The sequence below is a fragment of the Xenia sp. Carnegie-2017 genome, unplaced genomic scaffold (genome assembly GCF_021976095.1).
Source record: "Xenia sp. Carnegie-2017 unplaced genomic scaffold, XeniaSp_v1 HiC_scaffold_24, whole genome shotgun sequence".
Taxonomy (NCBI): Eukaryota; Metazoa; Cnidaria; class Anthozoa; order Malacalcyonacea; family Xeniidae; genus Xenia; species Xenia sp. Carnegie-2017.
In genome coordinates, this window is record NW_025813487.1 from 4644700 (window position 1) to 4670251 (window position 25552).

At 35.4% G+C, this 25552-nt stretch overlaps 2 protein-coding genes across 4 annotated transcripts in view; both read right to left on the reverse strand.

Moving 5' to 3' along the window:
* The window catches only part of LOC124450722, an 80475-nt gene that overhangs the window by 19925 nt on the left and 34998 nt on the right, over positions 1-25552 (reverse strand). The gene's annotated exons all lie outside the window — the stretch shown is intronic.
* LOC124450725 (zinc finger MYM-type protein 1-like) lies at positions 310-1768 on the reverse strand. 3 transcript variants are annotated; one of them, XM_047001369.1, is made up of 3 exons: positions 1555-1768; positions 1079-1226; positions 310-509 (listed from the first exon to the last, which is right to left on the reverse strand). In XM_047001369.1, the coding sequence occupies exons 1-3, from the start codon at positions 1705-1707 to the stop codon at positions 475-477; spliced, it is 336 nt and encodes a 111-aa protein (XP_046857325.1). In that variant the 5' UTR covers positions 1708-1768; the 3' UTR covers positions 310-474. The 3 variants fall into 3 exon arrangements, with proteins under 3 accessions (XP_046857325.1, XP_046857326.1, XP_046857324.1); XM_047001370.1 differs by having other exon boundaries at positions 310-586; XM_047001368.1 differs by lacking the exon at positions 310-509 and having other exon boundaries at positions 745-1226.

Consider the following 25552-nt stretch of genomic DNA (forward strand, 5'->3'; position numbering starts at 1 on the left):
TTTTTTACCCTCTTCAAACAAGAAAATGACCTCTCAACTGAAGCACTTGTAATTGACAAAACCCCATTTATCTTTAACAGTTTTACAACTTCTGGAATAGATTGATAATGGAACTGAAATATATATTTCAATAATTCATCGCATGAATCACAGTGAAAGTCTTTATCTCTGTAAATAAAACAAAGTTGGCTAACTAGCATTGGTATTTCAAACATATCACCATAAACCTCCTTTAGAAGATTTATCTTTTCTGAGGGCACTTCCCCTTTCCACATCTTAAACACCCTAGGATTAACAAGGTCAAAATTCTAAAACGCTCCATATCCTGAAATCGCTCAGTCAGCATAGTCACAATTGTGTCAAGAATTTCAAAATACATTTGTTTGTAATTATGCCGTTGGTCATACCTGGTTATTGGTGGTCCCACTTTCTCAACAGCCAGGTCGTACACCTGACAATATTCTGTATCATTTCTCAGAGAAGCAACAAAGGCCTTGAATCTCTCAAACCTACTCATTCCATAATGAAAGTCAGTGTCCTTGTCTTGCAAGATAGAATAAAGTATGGATGACTGCTCAAGAATTCTCTGGAAAACATGTACCAAGAAACAAAACAAGAAGCCATTGAAGTAGCCAAGTAAACCAGTAACCTTACTTAACAGTTCATCATCCCAACCTATTCGATTATCAGTAAGATTTTCAAATATGTCTATCAGTTTCTCATAGTTAGAATGCAAAACATTGATGACATGAGCCCTATAATACCATCTTGTGTCACCAGGACTAGGAAACTCAAGCCTATGGGATGATAGTAAAGCTTTTCTTTTGGGGGGAATTGCTAGTAAAGGTGCAGAAAGCACTAATATTAACAAAGAAAATCTTAACAGGTGAGATGGAGGATGCAGCTTGACATAATACTAGATTTAGTCTATGGGCAGCACAGTGAACAAATTGAGCATAAGGATAATCCTGCTGAACCTGAGCTTGAACACCATTGAGATGACCAGACATAACAGATGCACCATCATAAGTCTGTCCAATAAATTTCTCTTTCACATTATTATATTGACTTAACTTACCCTTAACCACTGATGATATAGCAGTTGCAGTCCTATCACAACTAACATCAACAAACCCAAGCTGTCTTTCAATGACACTTTCCCCTTTGTCCATTCGAACAATTACACTCAATTGTTCTTTGGTAGAAACATCAGTTGCCTCATCAACCTGTATAGTTAAGAAAGTGCACCAATATATTTCCTTTAAAATCTCATCCTCTATTATCTTATCAAGACAATCAATCAAATCATTCTGAATATCAGGAGAGACTCCAGTAAACCGCCCTCCCCCAGCAAGGGTGGGTTTCAGCAAGCCTTCCATGTAATCGCCTTTCAAAAACAGAATCCATCTTGGCAAAACTTTCAAGTAGCTCTCTATAATTTCCTCTATTCATGCTGCTACTAGATTCATCATGCCCCCTAAATGCAAGCTCTTGCCTAGACAAGAATAAAACAGCTTCTGTTATGGTTTTCAACATTTCCCTGTTTTGCCTTACCTCCTCGTTATGACGCTGAATCTCTTCACGTCTAGTTTGTGACATGAGACAGTCGATACGAGGCTGAAAACCGTAGGTCTTCCAGGTCTTGTAAGCACCAATGTGCGATTTTGCCTTCTCATGCTTCTTACAATCGGATAGGAAATTCTTCATGTTTTTGAATCCCGTCTGCGTCCATGAAGATGACGATCCAGGGCAAATAAAAGACAAGGCCAACAGAACAATGCACTCTTTTCTGAGCTACCACAAAGCCAATCTTTCTTCGAGTACCAACTTTCCTGAAAGCTTCTATTGCCTGTAGTCGCTTGTAAATTTGGAATTGGCCGCTGCTTTACGAGTATATTTTGCTCGCCTGATTGTCGAACAGAAAAGGGTTTCTTTTGTAGTTCACTTATTATATCGATTTCATTAGCCGAAGCCATTGTAATGTAAGTTATCACAATTTCCGAACGTATATTTCGAAAGCTCAAACTTCAAGTCACGCTTTTGAAAATGAGCCCGACAAGATGTTGTTAAACGTTTGAGTGTGTTCTCAGCTACTCTCAACCAATCAGATTACAGATATTCCACTATAGATTTTATTACTTGGTCGGGCTGAATTTTCAGAGCCCGACTAGATGTTGCGAAACAGCGCATTTGAGTTTGCTCAGTTGCTGTCAACCAATCAGATTGCAGATAATCCCACTATAGATTTTACTACTTGGTCGGGCTGAATTTTCAGAGCCCGACTAAACTGCGTAATGCCTGGCACTAGAAATGCACTTGTCATTGTTGCTAAGTAACGTTTAAAAATATGATAATTTTGCTAATAACGACGCAATTTGACAAATATTACACTAATAGACTGTGGATTATTCCAAAAAGAGTCGCAGAATTTAAAATTTTCGCAATTTTAAAGAAAACAAATTTTTCATTTTTGGGAAAATATTTGGTCGGGCTGGGCCCGACCAGCCAGACCGCTAGCTACGCCACTGATCGTCATCGTATATTGAGGAACTCTGTTCGTTCTACATCGAACTGGTATTGGCCAACTTACAGTCACCGCTTTTTTTGATGAATTGATGTAAACAGTTGAAGATTGAATAGACGAACAGCTACAGCGACCTTTTTATAGGAAAGTACTAAAATCAACATCACGTAAGGGAATATTTACTTATATGACAATGCTAAATAGTAAACTTGCATATAAAATAATTTTTTGCTAGCCACAAGACATCATAAAACAGCTATAAATAATATAAATTCCGTTTTTGCTTTATAAAACACGACAGGTCATTTGTTGACTTCATTTAATGACGATAAGACTTCAACAACAACAAAACTGTAAATTGATACAAACCTGGTAAAAAAGACGTACAGAAGGCATCAACAATTTTGTTCAGTATTTCGTTCAGAGAATCAAATTCTGTGTCAAAAGTTGTCTTTTCTGAAGTTGATATTTTTTTAATGAATGGCTTAATCTTTTTCACTATATATGGCCTGCCAACAACAACACCAACAATAAGAATGCCTTTGTCTTTCATTGATCTGATATTATTGAATTGATTAAAATATAATACATTAAATCAAGGGAATGGTAGATGACGGTAGAGAGCTATAAATCTTTTTGTGATGAAAATAAAGGTTGTTGATAAATTTGTAACGAGAGAATGTTATCATGGAAAACTTAAAGAAAAATCAAAGAGTAACTTTAACACATCATTTATCACCTTGAATATTTGTAAGCGTCCTTTAATTCATCGCCTTCTATCCTTCCACGTGGTACACCATCTGTTATCAATAAGACAACGTCAGGGATGTTTGGTCGGTTGTTTTGTGGACTGCTCTCCTTGAATATCTTGTTCGTAAAATAAAATGTATTTTGCAATGTAATCAGTCAAAGAGATGTGTTATTTTACAACTTTCCTATCTTAAAGGAGAAATTCACCTGTTTGTCCACAATGCCTGCACCAGTTACAGTCATCGTTCTATAACCATAAACAGCCTCCCATATTAAAACATGGTTTATAAATGTTATGTACTCTGTTTTTTTCCTAGCAGAGAAAGGTAAACGAATCATCGTGTTACGTTTATCGCTGAATGTAACGATAGCAATTTGGGTTCCATCAGGGCCGACTTTGAGCTTAGGACTGAAAACCAACTTTTTTAGAAACGGTTTTATTTTCCTATCAAAGTTGGGTTTGCCAATAGAGGTTGATGTATCAAGGAGAAGAACCATGTCTGTCTGACACATCTCTAAATTAAAGGTAGAAAATTAATATAAAAACGTGCGAGTAATGTAATTTCAAATGTGTCATTTAAATAACAATAACAGATTCATAAAGCAGTTACTGAATGAACAAAGATACGGTTTTTCAAAGTTATCACTGATTTGTAGTTTATTTAATTCGAGTCGATAAATTTAGAAATAATGTAAAACACAGTAAGCTCAAAGCTGCTTCTTACTAGTTGTTGGTATTGGTTTACAGACAGTTTTCTAACAACAGTTTCTGGTAAAGTAGCACGGCAACAAAGTTAAGAAGTTGAGAACAAAATTGTAGCATTTTTATACGTCTAATTGAGGATGATATTAATGTTTAGAGCATGTAAAGTTTTTTAGTTGGTGAATAATAAGCCACTTATTTTAAAAAGATAATACTTTTAAGATAGACAGTTATATAAAACCAAAGACAAGAAATGAAAATAGCTAAAATAAACACTTGTCCATTTAACAATGAAAACATATGCAAAATAATTTGGATTGTAGAGAACAAGCTAGATGCTCTGCTTTTAGTACTGTTATAAAAAATCCATATATCTACCTGTACATGAATTACATTCTCCTTCATATCCTTCCATACATTTGCATTCTAATGTTTCATCAACTTTGTTGTAGTATGTGTTGGATCCACATATGGGAAAATTGAAGGGTTTTGTCACTAAATATTGGTATTTAATAGGTAGAGTTTAACTAATGGCAGTAAATGTTTACAAGAATTAAAGTACATATGTAAAAGATAAAGCAGGATTTACAAACTTGTTTCTTCGAAACGATTTTTAATTGCTTTATCAAATATATATGAGCATAATGATATGGATGTGAATCATAAAAATTTAGCTTTTTCAATGACTTTTTAATGTGACTTTTCATATAAATCATTACCTAGCCTAAACTTTACGTAAGTGCATGTGTTAGTTTGTTTGAGTTATGAGCAGTATTTGTGATTTTGTGTTTTGATGAATCATATGTTTAATGATTTGATATTTCACTTACCATTTGACACTACACTAGTGCTTTGTACTACAGCCATTCCATGATGACCATCACTCACAGCCACAGGGATGGAAAAGTTATAAGTCAAGTTATCTGTTGTGTTATAGGCCGTTACTATGCCTTTCTTTGCACTATTTATGACATATACAAAATTTCCAAATACTTTTATTCGTGCTCCTGATATTGCAAAAATATCCACATTTTTGGCGAGGTAATCACATGAATACACAGTGTCATCGGAAATTCGCCAATATAACTTCTCTTCACCCATGTCAAGAGTAAGATCATATGCGTTTGACTCAAGAGAAACTGATGAAACGTGATCATTATTTGAAATCCTACTCCATATCCAAATTTTATGATATTTTGCTTCTGCTGAGAAAAGATACCTTAAACAAAAAAAGTTCTCGCTGAAATTGTAAAATTAATTAGAAAGTATGGTGTAAGTTTGGTACTATATATTATTATTTCTATAGAGTGTTTAAAAGGTGCAATCAGTTGTTTTCCAATTCTCAAATACTTGCTATGCAGTGTGTCTCAAACGTACGTTTTCTTTCTAAGTAAACCGGAGTACATTGAATGATCCATGAGCTATGCAAAGCTCACGTTTATAGGTTTGAGCACTGTGGGAACTCTACAATACAATCCATACAATGTGTAACCGTACGTTCTGTGTCCCAAGCGCAAGAGTCACCTTAAATATGGTGATAGCCGGGAGGGCACATTATATAAATACTTTGTATACACGACATGTATCTGTATTGATAATATTCGAGCAACGACATTTTGTTGCTATTTTTCAGATAGCATTTTCAAAAAGTTCTGTACCAGGTATAAATAATTTTGAGACGCGCAAGGGCTTCACAAATTGCAATGGAGCATTGCAAATATTTTGGATTTCATTGTATACAAGTATATGTTCATTGTTGTTTTAATATTTTGTGAAACCAAGCAGATATTATTTGTAATTTATGTAAGTTTCGAGCACTCGGACGATTGTGAGACAAGCAATAGATTGAATATATTAAAAATAAGACGCTTGTTAACCTAAAGGAGTGTTCTCTTGCTTCCGACATCTGTTTTTGAGACGTGGAAGGGCCCGAAGGGGGGACTTATAAATGTTAACTGAACTTTGATAGGGGTTTCAAAACAGCGCTCAAAGCCACAAGCTTATTGCTACACTCATTTCAGTGTCGCACATCGCATACAATGGCATATTTCATATTCGCTAGTACTTCCTACTTATAATTTGACATCTCATGAAAAGCTTATAGGAAGAACAAACTGTATTGGAAAAAAAATTGAAAACCAGCAATAGATGTCAGCTCATTGAAATGCTTGGAGATAGATCAAAAATCAACGAAGCCAACTCAAAACTGAAAAGCCCATCTATTTTTGGGCATGTTTTCTAGATGTATAAAAACATCTTTATGCTTGAAATAAGCTGAAATTTATTTTTCTTTTGATTTCTTCATCAAATTTATAGTAATTTTGACTAAAGATATCATATTTCTACATACTTCATAAACTACGAACCTTTTAAGGATATTTTTCCAAAGGGAGGATTTTTAATTTATTACCCATAATATTATTGAGCCTATTGCTCCTTGTTGCAAACTTAGGAAGTATATAAGACTTTGTATCTTGTTAGCCTTTCAAAGTTTCATCTGACCCATAAAATCGATGGCAACCTGCTCATTTTGCTTTTAGAACAAACACTTGGTATGCTTGTTATTGGTCTGTCTTAAGAAAATGACTAAATATATGTTCAGTGCAGTTGACTTTAGCTAGTCATTCATGCACATTTTATATATACGTGAACTCTTCGAACATCTAACATACAAAAAGCTGTATAGAAGAACTCTAACAATTTACAATTTGCAACATCTTAAACGGGATAAAGGAAAATAACACAGTAACATTGTCAAGAATATGACAAGTCGTTCAAAATAAATTATATTTTTTACATCAAAATATATTCTGAAGTTTACTTTTAGAAATATGATGGAAAAATTTTCAATATGTACATACCCCTTGATTGGATCAAATGTGATCATATTAAATTTTAAGCCCGGTGTAAATCTCATAACGCTTGAATTTTTGCTGTTTAAAGAAATTTGCTGGATGATGTTATTCGACTTGACGTAGAATATACGGCGTCCGATCCAGTCAACTGTCATATCATGAGCGCAAGCATTTTCTTCAAAAATTTCAACATCAGTCATATCCAGGTTTGATCTTTTGATATCTCCGAGTTCAATATAGTAAATCATGTCCTCAGATACATCGATCTCCATGTCATAATAGTTGCAACATATACGATAAAAACTATCTCTGAATCCATGAATAATATCAACATGAAAATCTTCGGTAAGAATATCAACTGCGTACATTTTATTAAATTTTAAAATGATTAGGTATGGCTCAGGATAAACACCTAAACAAGTAAAATCAAAATTATAACAAGACAACAGTAATACATCTAAAACTCAAGCCACCCGATAAAATTCGTCTGTCTTCAACATGTGACCTTTCCAATTATGTTTAGTTTCTTTGCACCAAATACTATTTTTGAGAAAATTGATTTGTAAGTCCGTTATTAATATTTTTTTACAAAGACATAAAAAGAACAAATTCAAAGGCTTGATGTATAATACAAAGACTTATAAAGTTGTTTATCATTTAATTCCCAATTGTTAGTTTGTACATATATATAATTAGTATTGGTAGCTGTAAGTTGTTCAAGCAAAACAGAAGAGTAGCAGCGCTTGAAGGGGTTAGCATTTTTGAAAAATTATATCTTGCTCTTGACATACATTACACAATTACAGAAGACAAAGTATTGCACAATAATACCTATGGAAGTCCTGAGAAGGACTGTTTTTGTTGTTGTTGACTGACGTTTCGACAACCTTAGCGGTAGTCATCTTCAGAGTCAAATGAGGAGTAAACGTCAGGTTAGCCGTATTTTTTATCTGGTTCTTACGACATTGTATTGTGTGTACAGGAAACAGGGGCGGATCTAGGATTTTTCAAACATCAGTCATAAAACGTCGAAGGCGCTCCGCACCTGAGGGTCTGAGCATTCTCCCCTGAGAAATTTTGAATTTCAGAGCCTTGAAAATGCCATTTTCAGCGTTTTAGAGCAATACAAATTGTATTTGTGGGCATCGTTTTTGCGTAAAAACAACACATTTTGCTTAAGTTTTTTTCAAAAAAAAAATGAAGTGAACAATACTTGAATGTTTTGCCAAATATTTAGGCTCATTATCATGCCAAATATGTGGCTCATTAGCATGTCTAGGAACGTAAAATTTATTTTACAATAATTTTATTCAAAAACAGATATAGTCTTTAAAAATTTCTACCAAGTTGTCAGGCATAGACCCCCCTAGAGACCCCCATTCAAACCTCTATGTAATGAGTTTAGTTAAGTTAGAAATTTGGTAATACAAGTGAAAGTTCATAGATATAGAAAAGCTCAGACTTCAAACCATGCAAGTTTATTGTAACCCTTTACCCATCTCCACATCAGTGCCAGCAAATTCATCTTTTGAGAAAAAACTCAAAATTTTTTTCTGCCAAAGTTTAAGCAAATATTATCAGAGTGAAAATTTGCAGTTAAGGACAGCTTAATGCCATAAATGTTTATTAGGCATTTCACTAGACTATTATCTCCTGTAAGTATATGCAAGGTGTGCTATATAGCAATCACTAGTAGCATTGTATTTGCAAATACAAACAGAATGTAACCAACATGTCTTTAATTATATAATTACATGAATGTTAAAATTGGTTCATGTGTCATGCTTACTGGTTATGATAAATATCTTTTCATATGATCAAAGCTTGTTTAAATGTAAATCAGAAATAATCTAGTTTAGAAATTATAATGATCATCAGAAAAATTACCTAGTGATCATGAAAAATACTTTGCTGTTTTGCCAAATTTCGAGGTTTATCTGCATACATAGAAAGACATTTTTACTTTATACAAAATGCTTTTCATACATCAATAGCCCTTTGGAATTTATGGCAAACAATCTGGTATGAGCCGTAGATTAACACACCTTTACACATATCTACATGAGGTGTTCAGTTAGAAAAGGGGACAATATGTGACATGGGACAACATTCCATGTATGTGAAATACTCAGGTTTAATACCATTCCAGTCAAATTGTCAAAATAAAAAGCTTCATGGATCAGAAGACTCAAAATCACAGGTTATAGTAAACAGCTTCTCATGTAATCAATGTTAGTTTTCTCAAATCTTAAACAATATGTAGTATAAATGTCCAATGATTGAATGATCAATGATCATAAACTGAAAAACCCCAAACATTTGTTTATGATAAAGTAAATAATAGTATGGCGCCTTATGGCTACAGATTTTTTGTCCATTGAATTATATTTGCAGGAATGTAGGATTTCGCTGCCATATAACGGCCACGAGTCCCCAAGCACTAAAGAAATCATAGCTAAAAGTCCTTCGTCAACAACAATTTTAGAAGCATCGATCTGCTTACCATACGCCATATTGACATAAATCGCATCACACACTCGCATAATTGACTTTGATATATTACATTCATGCATACACTTCACTTGTCCTTTACTTACGATTTTGGATGTAAATTTCTGCTGATAAAACTCAAAACAATGTTGGCTTTCTTTTGAACATCAATGACTGAAATGTCGCTCGCGAGATCGTCTTTGCCAAGCATTTAAAATTTATCCATAAATTTCCACCCTCTTGAAAAAATTCACATTTTGGAGAGCAGCATTCATGTCAATATATGAATTTGTAAAAGATTTCCATAAATTCCATCTGATTGTAGTTTAGTTTCTATCATGCTTATAAAAATTACTATAAAACGATCAAACATTCAATTCAGACAGTGAGCTTGACTATGTTAGTTCAGTTGGCTATCGGTCGAAATCCGTCAAACCAATCACAATAAGCAAAAATTCAAATGAGCCAATTGTAAGATAGCAATTGGACTCCCTTATACGTCCGGCCACCCTTATTATCAGTCGAGACCATTCCAGACTGTCCACTGATCTGGCTATTGACCAATAAAATAAGCGTTTTTGACGTTCATAGACTCCTTTATCCGTCGAACCAGTCAAGCCACCCCGCTTATCAGTCGGTTATTCCAGGTCTATTAAAATTCAACTGATCTGGTTACCAACGAGATATTCATTGGATTAGTCATTAGTTTTCAATAATAAATAATGCGGGATTTTTATCACGAAGTAAATGCGATAAGAAAATAAGGATAATTAATTAAATAAGAATAATTAAACGTTTTGAATTTCAAACATCAGTCGCTCGACGGATTTGACATACTCTAGATCCGCCCCTGACAGGAAATGTGTATTGTCATTGTAAATTAGTGTGAATTGAAATATTTCTTTTTTTAGTTGTGATGTGTGATTTAGGTGTGATGTTTTTAGTTGTAACGTGCGGGTGTCAATTGTGTATTGTCATTGTGAATTAGTGTGAAGTATAATGTTTTTGGTTGATCATTTGTTTGTATTGTGAATAAGTCGTTTGTAAGGTGCCGGTAATTGCTGTGGTCGGTTCAGGGGGGTTTGTTCCAATTTGGTGTACTAACTTTCTAATGTAAGCCGTTGCCTATAGTCAGCACAGTAAGTAATGCATTTTGCCGAGTCCCAGTCAATGTTGTGCTTTGTGATTCGGTGATGTTCGGCAATGTGACTAGTCTTCTCTTGATTCTTAGTAGCTCGTTTGTGTTCAGTAAGTCTTATAATTAAGTTCCTGCCAGTTTCCCCGATATAGGAGGCGTGGCAGTCGGAGCAATTTATTTTGTAAACTGCACCTTGTCGTTCGTTGGGTTGTTGTTTGTCCTTTATGTTCGTTAGTAGTTGTCGTAACGTTGTGATTGGTTTATGTGAGACACGTATGTTGTATGGTCGTGAGATACGTGAGATAGTCTCAGACGTACCTTTGATGTAAGGCATCATTGCTGTTGGCACTGAGTTGCTCGTTTCGTTGGGTTCGGTGGGTTTGTAAGTGTTGCGTTTGATAAAGTTAGAGTTATTGTTGTTTTTGTCAAAAACACGTTTGAGATAATTGTTTTCGTTGTGTAGAGCGTCCGGTGAATCACATATGATTTGTGCACATCTTGTTAATGTTCTGATTGTGGTGGCTTTGTGTGATGTAGGGTTGTAAGATGATTGGTCTAGTAGTCGGTCAGTATGTGTTGCGTTGCGATAAACTGTTGTTCGTAGTTTTTGATTGTCATGTTTTACCAAACAGTCGAGAAAAGGAAGAGTTCCGTTTTCTTCAATATATTTGGTAAATTGTATGTGGCTGTTCTGTTTGTTGATGTGAGTGTGAAAGTCATCAATTTCGTCTGCATGTGGTGCTGTGATTGTGTTATCTATGTAGCGAAACCAAAAAGGTAGTGAATGTTTGTAAGTCGTGAGCGCCCGTTCCTCTATAGATTGCATTACAATTTTTGTACAAGTAAGTGCCAGATTAAGTGGAATACTGGTGGACAGTGATTTCACATCAAAAGAGACTAGTATATAGTTGTCCGGTATTTGTATAGTGCTCAGTTTTTTAATGGTAGTTTCAGTGGATTGTAGCTTGTGTTTTGATTTGTTTGTATGTGGTTGCAGTATTTCAGTCAAGTACTTTGAGAGTTCGTAAGTAGGCGAACCACAGAATGATACAATTGGTCGCATGGGTATTTGTGGTTTGTGAAGTTTTGGTAGTGCGTATAGTCTGGGTGGTCGTGGTACTGAACATCTGAGTTGATAGTAAATACGTTCAGATATAATGTTAGATTTTCTCATAGAGAAGATCTTGCTGTTAGGTTTGCGTACAAGTGATGTTGTTGGGTCTCGTTTGAGTTGTTCATACGTTGTTCAGAGGGTGTCCATTTTGTTGAAGTAATCATTCCTGTCCATGACCACAGTCACGCGTCCTTTGTCTGCTGGTAAAATGACGATGTTGTTGTCGTGTTTTAGTCGTTTGAGTGCTTGCTGTTCGTCCTTTGTCAAGTTGTTGTCACGTAAAGAGGACGATTGTAAAGTGGAGGCTATCCTGCTTCTGATCTCGTCTTTGGTTGTCTTGACAAGTCTCTTTGATACGCTAAGACAGCCTCGATACTTTAATACGCTGGGACAGACTCGACCGCCAGATCACAGCAATTACCGGCACCTTACAAACGACTTATTCACAATACAAACAAACAATCAACTAAAAACATTACACTTCAAACTAATTCACAATGACAATACACAATTGACACCCACACATTACAACTAAAAACATCACACCTAAATACACATCACAACTAAAAATAAACATATTTCACTTTACACTAATTCACAATGACAATACACATTTCCTGTACACACAATACAATGACGTAAGAACCAGATAACAAATACGGCTATCCTGACGTTTACTCCTCATTTAACTCTGAAGATGACTATGTCGAAACGTCAGTCCAAACGTCAGTCAACGACACATCGAAACATCAGTCAACAACAACAAAAACAGTCCTTCTTAGGACTTCCATAGGTAGTAAAATAAAGAGAAATTAAAAGAGGGAATGGGGCGTCAAATTTTGATAATGGGTTAATAAAAGCTATTCGAAACGACGCAGATAATTTCATCTGCCAAAGTCAACGAAATTACATTTTAGTGCTTCTTAAATTTTTCCAAGATTTTCCCAAAAAAATTTTCTTCCTAAAACAGAAATAGTCTATAGTATGTCAAACCAGTTTAAATGTATGTTTTCTATTTAGTTCAGTTAGAAAACTGTTAAATTTTTGCTCAAAACACTGTAAAACGCCATCCAAAGCTTCCTGGTTGAAGCTTGGCTAAACAGCGGATTTTGAGGAAACTTCATTTAGAAACGAGTGTAAAACTGCTAGATCTGCACTTTACGTCGTATCCTATATCAAGTGGACACCTATTACATATAAAAAATGGCGTCGATCGATTACGAAAGACATCAAATTATTGAATTATCAATGGTGACATACTCAAAAACTGGGGGTTTTTGAAAGTGGAAACAAGTGAATTTACACGTTCTATGATATATCCTACATATCTATCGTGTTAAAATGTAGTGCCCAATTGGGGCGGAACGAAAATCGTTTTCTAAGCGCCTTTTGTGCCACAGAATACTGCCTAAGGGTAAACTTGAGAAGCATACGATTAATTATTGTGGAATTATGTAATATATGGGTGAGATGTTTGTAGTATTTTTGTAAAGTTGTCATAATTTACAAAGGTGGATATTCTTACCCTTGTAAAAACACATTTGTGTTAGTAATTTCATCATTTCTTTGTTGTACAATTTTAATTCCTTGCATGCAGCTGTTTTAAGGTCATTGCCATTTTCATCAACGCAAATATCCTTCCATTTTTGAATGCCATACTTTAGCGTCTCCAATTTTTCCTTACAGCAAGGAATATCGTTATTGCCAAGAACGATTAGCACAGGCAAAGAGATAATGATAAATCTGAGAAGCAAGTTTGCTAGTGTTGACATCATACATTTTTCCTAGGAGATAAGATTTTATCAAATTTATTTTATTTAGAATATTCGTGCAAAAATACTGGCATTTCCAAAAACGTTTAGATTTAGTAGATGTTGTTTATTTAAGATTGATATGGATTAGGATACTTATTTATTTAACACAATATGTCTCTTGGCAAGAGAGAGAATCAACTAAGAAAAATAAACAAAGCGGAACGCAATGCATTGTAGGATACAGGAAGTGAAACACACACAAAACTGTATACATGAGTAGACAACTCACAAGTATGATTAAAAACCTAAACATGAAACTGCCTTTATACAATACTCCCACTCAGTTTGATGTTTAACCAAAAACAAAATACAACCAAGTGAACAAAACATGAAACAGGAATAACACATTCCAAAGTGTAGTCCTATGCCGGTCAGACTAAGCTAACCCTAACATGTCTCTAAGTGAAACGAATCGCTCTCGGGGCAGAGATTTCGTGAGAATGTCTGCTATATTTTCTTCGGATTGGCAATATTGAGTAGCGATGTCACCTTTCTCGATAGCTTCACGTGTGTAATGATACTTAATATCTACATGCTTTGTACGCTTGCTTGTTTTACCGTTGTTTGCTATCGCGAGAGCAGATTGATTGTAAACATGAATGGTGGTGGCTGTCGATGGTGGGGCTCCAATATCTGACAGTAACTGACGTAACCATACACACTCCACCACACCATCGAAGAGAGCTATATATTCGGACTCGGCAGTTGATAAGGCTATGATTGACTGACGCTTACTACACCAGCTCACCGGTCCACCAGCGTGTATGAACACTGCTCCAGACTTCGAGTGACGGTCGGCGCTACTGACGTAATCAGCATCTGTATATCCATATAGGGATTTTCCTTGTTTTCGATATACGAGACCTAAATCCTGGGTACCTTTGAGGTAGCGAAGAACCCTCCTGGCGGCCGTCAGGTGAGTCTGAGATGGGTAGGAGTTGAACTTTGATAAAACTTCCACTGTCTCCGCTATATCAGGACGAGTAGACACTGCAGCGTATAGGAGACTTCCTATGATAGACTGATAGAGCTTAGCGTCGACTGGCTTGCTACCATCATTCTCTTCTAACTTGACATCACATGCTGCAGGGGTGGATACAGGATTACAGTTTTCCATGTCGAATCTTTTCAGTAGTTGTCGGATATACGGTGTCTGGCTGAGGTGTAAGGAGGAGTTGTCTTCTCTTTACGACTATACCTATGCAGTGGTGTAGCTCGCCGAGATCTGTCATTTTGAAGCGAGCTGAGAGAGCAGACTTTACCTCAGTCATCTGTGTGTCTGTATCAGACATAATACAAATGTCGTCCACGTACACTGCGATCATCATCTTAGAGTTATCCTTCCATCGCACGTAAACACAGCTATCTGCAGTAGATCGAGTAAACCCTAAAGATTTTAGGAACTCATCTAGCACAGTGTTCCAACATTTCGGCGATTGCTTTAGTCCGTATAGCGAACGATTTAGCTTGCAGACTAAGTGTTCCTTACCTGGAACTACAAACCCTCTGGTTGTGTCATATAAATCTGTTCGTCATCAGGGAGTGTGCCATTTAGGAAGGCTGTTTGCACATCCATCTGGTGTATGAGCATTTCACGTTCCACAGCATCAGCCAGTAGCACACGTAATGAAGAACGGTGAACTACTGGTGAGTATGTGTCGTCGTAATCTATACCAGCTTGTTGTGCGTATCCTTTGGCGACTAGCCGAGCTTTGAACTTATCTACAGTACCATCAGGTGAGTATTTTGCTTTAAACACCCACATAAGGGGTTATGACCTCTCTGTGAGCTCGCGTGGGAAGACGATTTCTCAGATACACAGAGGTGGCTACTGCTTCAGCCCAAAATGTTTTGGGAAGACCGGATTGAGCGATGAGTGAACGTGCTGCCTCACAGATAGTACGATTATAACGTTCGGCACAGCCGTTCTGCTGCGGGGAGTATCGTGCAGTCAGCTGATGCTGAATACCTCGTGAAGTCAGGTAACTCTCAAACTCGTGAGATACATACTCGCCTCCGCCGTCAGTTCTCAACGTACCTATAGTCTGACCGGTAGCATTAGTAACCATAGACTCATACTCTTTGAAGACGTGAAACACACTGGATTTTTCATGCAAAAAATAAACATGAGCATATCGAGAGAAATCATCAATGAATGACACTATGTATTTACTACCACCTATAGATTCTGTTTGCATAGGGCCACACACGTCTGAATGGACTAACTCGAGCACCCTGGTTGATTTGATCATGTTATCAGTATGAAATGGTTGACGAGTCATCTTGCCTTTTACACAGGCTTCACACACACCAATGTTACCTGATAGATCACAGCCATTGTTACTCCACTGAGTCATGTTTTTGATACTGTTGATATTAGCATGTGCGAGACGTTGGTGCCACAGAACTGTATTAGACGCACACCTAGCAGAATGATCATCGGTTCTAACATCGAGGTAGTAAAGTTTATCTCTCATGGTGCCAGATGCACACACCATCTTTCTACGATTTTTGACCCAGCATCGAGAATGTCCGAATTGGATTACGTAGCCATTCTGAGTGGCGGCTTTTACTGAGAACAGATTTCCACTTAGTTCGGGGATATGTAACACATTGTACAGAGTAGCATATCTGGATTTATTTCGACTCTCCCAAACCTGAAGTTTCACACTACCTTTCCCCCTCACTTGTATCTTGGAACCATCGGCTATCATAACATACTCGGGTGATTCCGGTGCAGTAGGCGTGTAGTCACAGAAAGCATCTCGTTCTTTGGCCATATGACTAGTAGCTCCACTGTCGATTAGCCAGAGTTGAGGTTCGGCGTTACCCTCGGACACCGCAAACGCCGTCTCACCGCTATCACCATCATCCTGTTGTGACATCTTAGCATGATGAGGTCTGTCAGAGTTATTTTGATAGCCACGGTCACGCCCTCTACGTCCTCTACCACCACGAGATCCGCGACTTCCCCTACCACTACTGCTCTTTCTGGGACAGACATTCTGATAGTGGTCCAAAGAACCACATATATAGCATCCTCTATTTTGCTGATCAGCTCTGCTATTGGCCGATAGCAGGGCAGTGTCAGAATTGGCTTGAGATCTTCCACTACCAGATACGCCAGTCGAGGCCAGAGATCTTTGTTCTCTCTTCTGTTCCTCATTAAGTAATGTCTGAATCACAAACTCCAGCGATATATCGTCACCTCGTGCCTCTAGAGCGGTTACGACAGTTGAGTAGCTATCGGGGAGGCTACCGAGCAGAGTGACGACCTGATCCTCTTCGCTTATATTAGCTTTGATCGCTGCGAGTTTGTCTGTTATTGCTTTCATATGTCGGAGATGTTCCTGCATAGACGTACCTTCCTTCATAACAGTTCTAAAGTATTGTTTCTTGAGAAACAGTTTGTTGGCAAGAGTATCACGCTCAAAATGAGCACTCAACCTGTCCCATGCTGCTTGGGCATTAGCACATTCAGTGATCAAATAGATGAGATTGTCGCTTACTGATAAGACTATGTGGGAGAAAGCTTTGCTATGATTCTTTTATAAGCGGTCTTGTCTGCTTCACTGGCCTCACTGCTCAGAGTAATGGATCCATCTACATATCCAAACAAGTCCTTTGCTATGAGAAGGTGTTTGAGTTTGAATTTCCAAGTTGAGTAATTGTCTGTAGTGAGCTTATCCACACTCCAGCTTTTATCATCCATGATCACTGATGTTTATTTTCTTAGTTGGAATGGGTGTCTGGGCCCATAACCTGTTGTTTATTTAAGATTGATATGGATTAGGATACTTATTTATTTAACACAATATGTCTCTTGGCAAGAGAGAGAATCAACTAAGAAAAATAAACAAAGCGGAACGCAATGCATTGTAGGATACAGGAAGTGAAACACACACAAAACTGTATACATGTGTAGACAACTCACAAGTATGATTAAAAACCTAAACATGAAACTGCCTTTATACAATAGTAGATACAAGTATTATTTTAATATATACCTAACACCAATAACAGTATGCATTTTAAACATAATGAACATAATAAATCATTAAACCAATCGAATTAGAATTTATTTGAAAATGACACGACGCATTGTGAACAAATTCGAAATTTTAATCAAAATTTGCAAACAAGAAAGCCCTAAGCTATTATTTCAATATTGATATCTGACAAATAAAATTCGATGTGAAATGTTCTTTTCATTACCATACTAAACTTTGTCTTCCTTATTGCTTCATAGCTTCTGTCATGACCTCTAAAAACCATTTATTTGCGTTTACTGACAGCGACAACTGTGAAAATTGTATTTAAAGCAGCAAATGTCTGTTGTTTGTAAAATCTAAGTAGGGAGGGGGATATTGTACTGTATTTCAACAAGTTATATCAAGTTAGTGACGCAAATGCCAACACAAGAGGCTTGCATCAAAAATATATCTAAGCAGTGAAATTGCTTTACTCCGTGAACAGGTACATCACAAGACGATGTATGAAGTAATTGTCCTTTAAGCGCATAAACTTTTTGCACGAGCCTCACAAGATTTGTCCTCTTCATTTCTTGCTTACTAAATGTGCATACGCCCAAATTTGCATTTTAAATGTGTCATTTTTTTTCGAAAAAGAAAGCCTGCTCAGCATATGCTATGTTGGGTTTATTTAAAAAACAACAGACTTATAAACCCAGTCCAAAAGGCATTGTAAATATACAGTGCAATTCTGTAAATTATTTTATATGATGACAACAAAAATCAAAAAATTCCTATTCTATATTTTACAGGAAAGGCTTTATTATGTTTCTTCAACAAAATATAGGTGCAGATGTAAGAGCATTTAACGATAGATAAATTTAACAAGTAGATCATATATTTATAATAAATGAAATTACAGTTCTTAAAATGTTGTTAGTCGGGGTTTCATGCCGAAGCAATCTTCAGGCAACAAATGATACAAAAACGGTTGTTTCTTGCTTTGCTATTTGATTGCTAACGCACGCGGTAATTTAAAACGTCCCCCGTGGAAGTTGCGCGAATGGATACACTTCGTGTACAGTTCACTGTGCTTATTCAAAAGATTGTTTTTATCACGATAAATATGACATTATTGAAACTATTTTGAACACTTTATAGAACTAACAACACCACCAAGGACAAAAAAACACAGACTAAAATATGCACTACCGACAGAAACAAAACTGCCCATGCACTTAACAGAAACTGCCACAATCATCTGTACAACGATCAATCATGGAAACTAACACAACAGAGACCTACATCGGACTTACAAAAAGCGAATTTAAGACTCGACACAGGAACCACACTGCCTCTTTCCGTCACGAAAAACTAAGGAGCTTTTCCGAACTCAGCAAACACATATAGACCCTCAAAGACAACAGCATCGATCACGATATCGCATGGAACATTATACCTTAATTTCTTCCTTAACTTTGTATTGTATTCATACTTAAACACATGCTTTTGTAATTATTTAACAATATCGCCCGAAAAAAGAGAACTTATGAAACAGGCTTGTCGAGATGAAATTGTATTTTTGTGAATTTTCCTCCTCCTTACAATATATATATAACAATATTTATAACTTTAAAGATTTGTAATCCATAGTAGACATATTGTTTTGACGTATATTATTTTGTACTATGTATTATATACGTGCACATAAATAACTACACAAGTCAATGTTTGTTCAAATCATGAAATGTAGCGCAAAGTATACTCTATACTTTTTGAAATTATTTTGATTTCTAAAACATGCTTTAATTGGCTTAAAACTCAGCATGTATCTTTTAGCCTTTGTCTGTATAAAAATACCTTGAACCGCTATGTTTTTCAAGATCTTGCGTTTAACTAATAAATCAATCTCCCGTGAGAAACAAGCAGTTGAAAATGTCTTTTTGTTACAAGGAAAGTTCAAACCCAATTTGTTTGAGTTCAGCATTTGTAAATGATGTAGAGTATGTCAAACAAGTCATGCGGCTGACATCGTGAACTTTGAGTGTGTCTGGGGAAGGGGAGAATTGGAAAAAAACAGCCCTCTCCTTTGCGCACAAAGTAAAATGTTGATCGTTGCTAAAGGAATACATGGAAAATTTTAAATATCTTGTCAAATAATTCCATTTTGGTGTATTCTAATCCTTTAAAATCACTAATACATTTTTAGCCAATGTACTTGTATTTCAAATAAAATTACAAAAGAAACGCTCCAAAAAACCAAGTTTTTGTTTAAAGAAGTAATATAAAAACTGTGTGTACGTAGGCATCATATGAGCCCAACACATCCGTCAATATCGAACCTGACAACGTAAATAATATTGTCAAGCTATATATCAAATCGTATTCGCCCGTTTTAAACTTTAATTTTTTCAAATATCGAACTTTTTCTAAGTTAGTGTGATAATTGTACAAAATTCCGGCAAATGCATAATTATCACTATTAATAGCTATGAAGGGTGTGAAATGCTTTTTTTTCTTACCATATCAAAATGTTTCCTTTTATCAATATAAGATAAAATTCCGTCTTGAATTCTTACACTCTACTTTGTGTTCACTGACGACAATAAACACAAAAAATTGTATTCTATGTGACAAATGCAGGTTATTCAAAGTTTAAACAGATGTTAAAGTAGTAGCAAACTAAGTAGCGTTTTTAAAAGGGGGAGATATTGTCATGTAGTTTAACTAATTATATTGCATTTTATGTCGCAAATGCAAAGTAGAATTGCTTGCATTAAAATCATGATTAAATAGTTCAACTTGCTTTAGATGCATCACCAGACGATGCAAGCAGTCCTTTTCATAGAAGGTCGTCACTGTTTTTACGAGTTCTATAAGCCCCATGAAACGACTGCAATTGTACAAAAATTTATTTACATACTATTAAGTTCAAGCGCCAAATCAACAACAAAAAAGATGTTAAATAGAAATGGCAAAATTAGCATCTTTTTTAGGTGCTATATTTAACACTTTTATACAAGTACTACATTAACAGTATTGACGGGTGTTTGGCGATTACTTTTCTGGTGTTATATCAACGCTTTTGGAGGTTATTTGAGTCTTGTATTTGTGTAGCAAGAAAAGCTTCTGTGCTTTTTTTTCACGAAATATAAGGAAAACTTATAATAGTGATACAGATATTCATTAGTTGGTCACCTTTGGTCACCTTTCTCCGCTGTGTCCTGCTCGGGTAGCGGGTCTTTGCCGGAGACCCAGTTCTATCAGACTTCATTATATTCATTAGTTAATAAACAACAAATAAATACATACGTATGAGTTCATGAGAAAAACAGGCATACAGTTTGATATAAAATAGATTATTCAATGAAAATGTGAGTTTATTCAGACTATTCTAAGTAAAAAACATGTTCAATTAAGTATTCACTCTTAGACACTCTTAGCTGCTGGTGTGTGTTCACTTAGGGTTCAGAAGTTGTGGCAATACAGAAAGCTGTTATTCTTTCGAGACCCTTACAGGGTCTAGCTTGTTATTCTTTTTGAGAGCATAACGCAGGGAAATTCCTGGTCAAAAATAATGTTTTACAATAAATAATAAAATTATCTACTAAGGAACCAAAATATTTAAGCTATAGATATTTGTTCAGCAAAAGCGGTATAAAATACATTGTTTATGACAAATGAATAACAACCAGCGCGTCATTATTATAACTTGTTAAATGTAAGCAAAGCAATACTTTGTAATGGAAGAGTCTTTCTGAAATGATATTGTTTTTATTATTTATCGGCGCCATAGCATAGCAGATTCTTGCCATCTGCGCTCTTTTTATGCCACACGATAAGAGGATTCATCTATAGCAGATGTTAAAAGCAACTGCGTCTAACTATTCAAAACATTATTAATAATTTCCGTTAGTTCAGTTTAAATTAGCAGCGTGGGCAATGATGCCAGAGAATGCTAAATAATGGAATGAATTAACACATACAGAAAATTTATTTGACTTAAGCGTGTCAAATAATTGCATGTCGTTTTTATTAAGAGTTTATTTGTGTTATGATATGAACTGAAAAACCGTATTAATTAATTTGTGTAAAAGTTGATTACCGATTTACATATTTGACTTGCACAACTTTGTGATGGTGTCATACATTTTTAATGTCATTCCATTTATTGTCATAATAATTTTGAATTTGCCAGTTTATGTTGCATATTTTCTTAAATGACGCTTGCCACCAATAAAGGTGTTAGTTTGACACCCTAAAATTAACAGTGCATGTCAAATTTGTTAAGTTTCCGCAGATGTTATTGACGAGCTAAGAAGGAACTTCAAACTTTGCATTTCAAATGACTCATTTTTTCTCAAAAAAGAGAGCATGCTTCACAGATGCTATATTGTTTTTGTTTAAAAATAGCTGACATCTAAAAGCAGTCAAAAAAGTGATCTAAATATAAAATACATTGAGTAAAAAATTTACATGCTGATAACAACATCCAAAATTGCATGAAATATTTTACATGAAAGGGTTATTATTTTTGTCCACAAAGAGAAATAAATATATCATCGAGGTAAACTGATTCTTCATGATTGAGCTTTTTTACAGTTGCGCATTAACGTTATGCCATAAACGCAAGAAAATATCACTTTAATCATGGTGTGTGACAGTCATTTAATTTGATTTTCAGCCAAAATTCATCTTTATAAGATACATATATACGACGATAGAAAATTTCAAAGCTTGTTTTCCTAACAAAAACTTTTTAAAATTTCATCGATGAAATGTGCTGCAAACTTTTGTACTATATGAATGCCGAAATAGTACAAGAAAAGAAAACATTTCATGACACGGGTAAACAAGATAATATTGTTTGTCATTCAAAGAGTCGGGTTAAATTGTTGTTTGTCAATACTTGAAATGTGATGGCATTTGGCATGTGTTTTGTTCATGTTTTTTACTACCTAATTTTTTTTAAACAGTGTTTTTTCAATAAATTTTATTCTTTTCTTGAGGCACTAAGCAACCAATTCTTTTCGAGCTATACACGTCTTGCAATCAAGAGAGCTCACTTATAAATAATTAGGATTGTTTATAATATTTTCTAAAAAAATAATGGTTTGTCAAGAATAGAGTTGGGTTAAAATTGAACAATATTTATGATAAAAACACTGTGATAAATGAAGTATGTTGTGTGGTGTAGGGAAGCCTGCAATTTTTTCAGAATGGAATGCTTTAGTTGCAATGAAGTCAAAGACAAACAAAAAGAGGGAGAAGAGCCTGGAGTGCATTGGAGAACTGGAATTTAAATGAAATCGATAACTGAAATCAATTTGAAATTATAATCAGTTTTAAATTGCAAAGAGTCCAGATGGACCTGTGGAAAACAACTAGTTTCTCCCAAGATTACTAGTTTCTTTGTACAAATTCTATTTTTTCCCAAACTTGATTCTTCAAAAATTTTGTAATACGAATTACTTTTACTTTTAATACACTAGACTATTTATAAATCTTACAACGCATGTTGACACTGTTTTAATGTTTTATTCTATTGCAGCAATACACAGTCTTATGACAGAGAAGCTAAAACTCTTTGATTTCAAAAGTTGTAATTTCAATAAAGAATAATTTCGATTCATTTAGTTCTACCCTGCAGTTGTTCAAGGATTGTACTGAATAGTTTACTATCCTATTTTAATATCTTGGTTAAAAAGTTTCCAACTGAAAACAGCATTATATCACAATTTAAGTTGAATTCTGTTCTTTTTCTAGCTCACCAAGTTTAAGATATTTGCTTTACATGTACTCAGTAGAACTGCCAGAAATATCTGAATCGACATAATCCAGTATTAAAGTAAATGGTTTGAAAATGGTTACAAACATGTAAATGGTTACAAACATGTAATAATCCAGTATGATAAATTAAAACAAAATTTATCGATACCCATTGACCATACTTAAAACTGACCATACTTGTCAACAACCAAGATTTAACTAGACGTCGGGGGTTTTCTCGTGGATTTGTGTGCATACTTTCTAACACTTATAGATCTAATCGATAAAGATATTTTTATCAAGCTCTTTACGAATACATATTACAGAGAGCAAAGTTTGTATATAAACTTTAAGGTATTTTATGTTCACGGTCCCACTAAGGAAATCCGTCTACTGTTATTTAACTTATTTTTAATCTAAGATGTTGTTTGACTATACTTGAAGTTTCTTTACCGTAGATTTTCTTTATATAATTTCGTATGTGTTCTGTAAAACCTTAAAGCATATCTTTGCATCGAAAGCGTAACGGTTCTTGAGTTTTTAACACTGGTTGAATTTGTATTGAACAGAATAAGTTTATTAGAATTTAGGAGAGAGAGAATAATAAAATTAATTTTTCAAGGGGAAGTTTTTCATGCAAAATTTCCTATTTGCCGCCATGTTTTTGATACCCGGTTCCAGACCCCTTTTTCCTTCCAGGTAATTTATAATTATAAATTTCAAACGTGAGTCAAGAAGCACCCTCTAAGGGGGTCGAAGGGGCATGCTCTGCCGGAAAACTTTGATTACTAGGGTGTCGGAAATGCAATTTCCAGCATTTTAGAACGGACAATAATCTTATTTTATGACTATCATTTGTGTGCAAAAATATTTATTTTCTAACATTGAATTACATGTTTGTAAATATAGATTGTCCAGGTTGGTATAGTCCTGAGAAAGACTGTTTTTGTTGTCGTTGACTGACGTTTCGACAACCTTAGCGGTAGTCATCTTCAGAGTCAAATGAGGAGTAAACGTCAGGTTAGCCGTATTTGTTATCTGGTTCTTACGTCATTGTATTGTGTGTACAGGAAATGTGTATTGTCATTGTGAATTAGCGTGAAGTGAAATGTTTTTAGTTTAGATGTGCGATTTAGGTGTGATAAAACAATACAATGACGTAAGAACCAGACAACAAATACGGCTAACCTGACGTTTACTCCTCATTTGACTCTGAAGATGACTACCGCTAAGGTTGTCGAAACGTCAGTGAACAACAACAAAAACAGTCCTTCTCAGGACTATACCAACCTGGACGATCTACATTTACAAACATGTAACGATACTCCGGGTTCAAACCATTTACATTAAAATGTTTCGCTGTTTCGCCTTTTGTCAGGGACTCATCAGCATGTCTAGAAATCTGACTGTCGTTTTTATTTGACAGCCTGACTCTGACATGGACATCTACATACCATCACAAACTGCAAAGAGTAATTATCAATCTAGAACTTTTAAAACATTTTAAAGGGAAAAGGTCCCCAAAATTAAACAAGATAAACAATATGCACCATCCTCTGATAGGAAATAACAAAACCATTAAAAATCTTCAAATCACTCATATCTAAAACTCTCTCGTTCTTATAACGGAAGGGAGGGAAAACATAATTCTTTTGAAACCTAAAAACATTCCCAACCAGATTAGAGATCTCATTGGTAGATATACTTTTAACCATTTCTCTATAAAGGGCTGCATCAAATTAATTATTAGGTGCATGCCTTGGTTTGCAATCAATTGTTTTAAGCTTTCTTGTAAATGCACAGATTCAGAGAAATATTCTGGCATAGTACAACTAATAGAAGCCTCACTGGATTGAGCATTATTTTTCATGCGATACCTTTACAGCAATGGCTGCTACTTCAACAAAAGTCCTAATCATTGTTTCTTCTTTCGAAAAACTTTGAAAATAGTACCTTTCTCATTTGCTGAAATTTTTTGGTCTCCGCATGAGAAATATGTGAGGTGGAATTGCTACAATTTGAATTTTTCCTCCGAACCATTTGCTCCTGATGTTGCTTTAGGGCAACAATCATCAAACGCGATGGCCTTGATTCGCGAAAAAATTCATGCAGCAAAGGGTTACACACGTACAAAACTATGGCGTACGTGCGACGTACGTGCCCGAAAATCTTCTCGAAGTTCATGCAACGCAAAGCACAACATGCGCGATAAATTACATACGGCAGTTAGCTAGTAACAGCTGCAATCCACTACAGATGTGGCTATGAGCGAGTTTTCCTTAATTGACCCTTTGCTGCATGGTATTGCTCCAGAACAACAACCAACGAACACAATGGGCCTTGATCGGCGAAAAAATTCATGCAACAAAGGATTACACTAATTAAAAAAAAGTAGAGTTGCAAAATGGTCAGGTTGAAATACTT

Bases quoted from the DNA above. Each gene is read 5' to 3' on its own strand.
- LOC124450725 (XM_047001368.1), bottom strand. From the start codon at position 1,707: ATGAAGAATTTCCTATCCGATTGTAAGAAGCATGAGAAGGCAAAATCG. The intron at 1,227-1,554 runs GTAAGGCAAAAC...TTAACTATACAG, and splicing joins TTCAGCGTCATAACGAGGAG to GTTGATGAGGCAACTGATGT.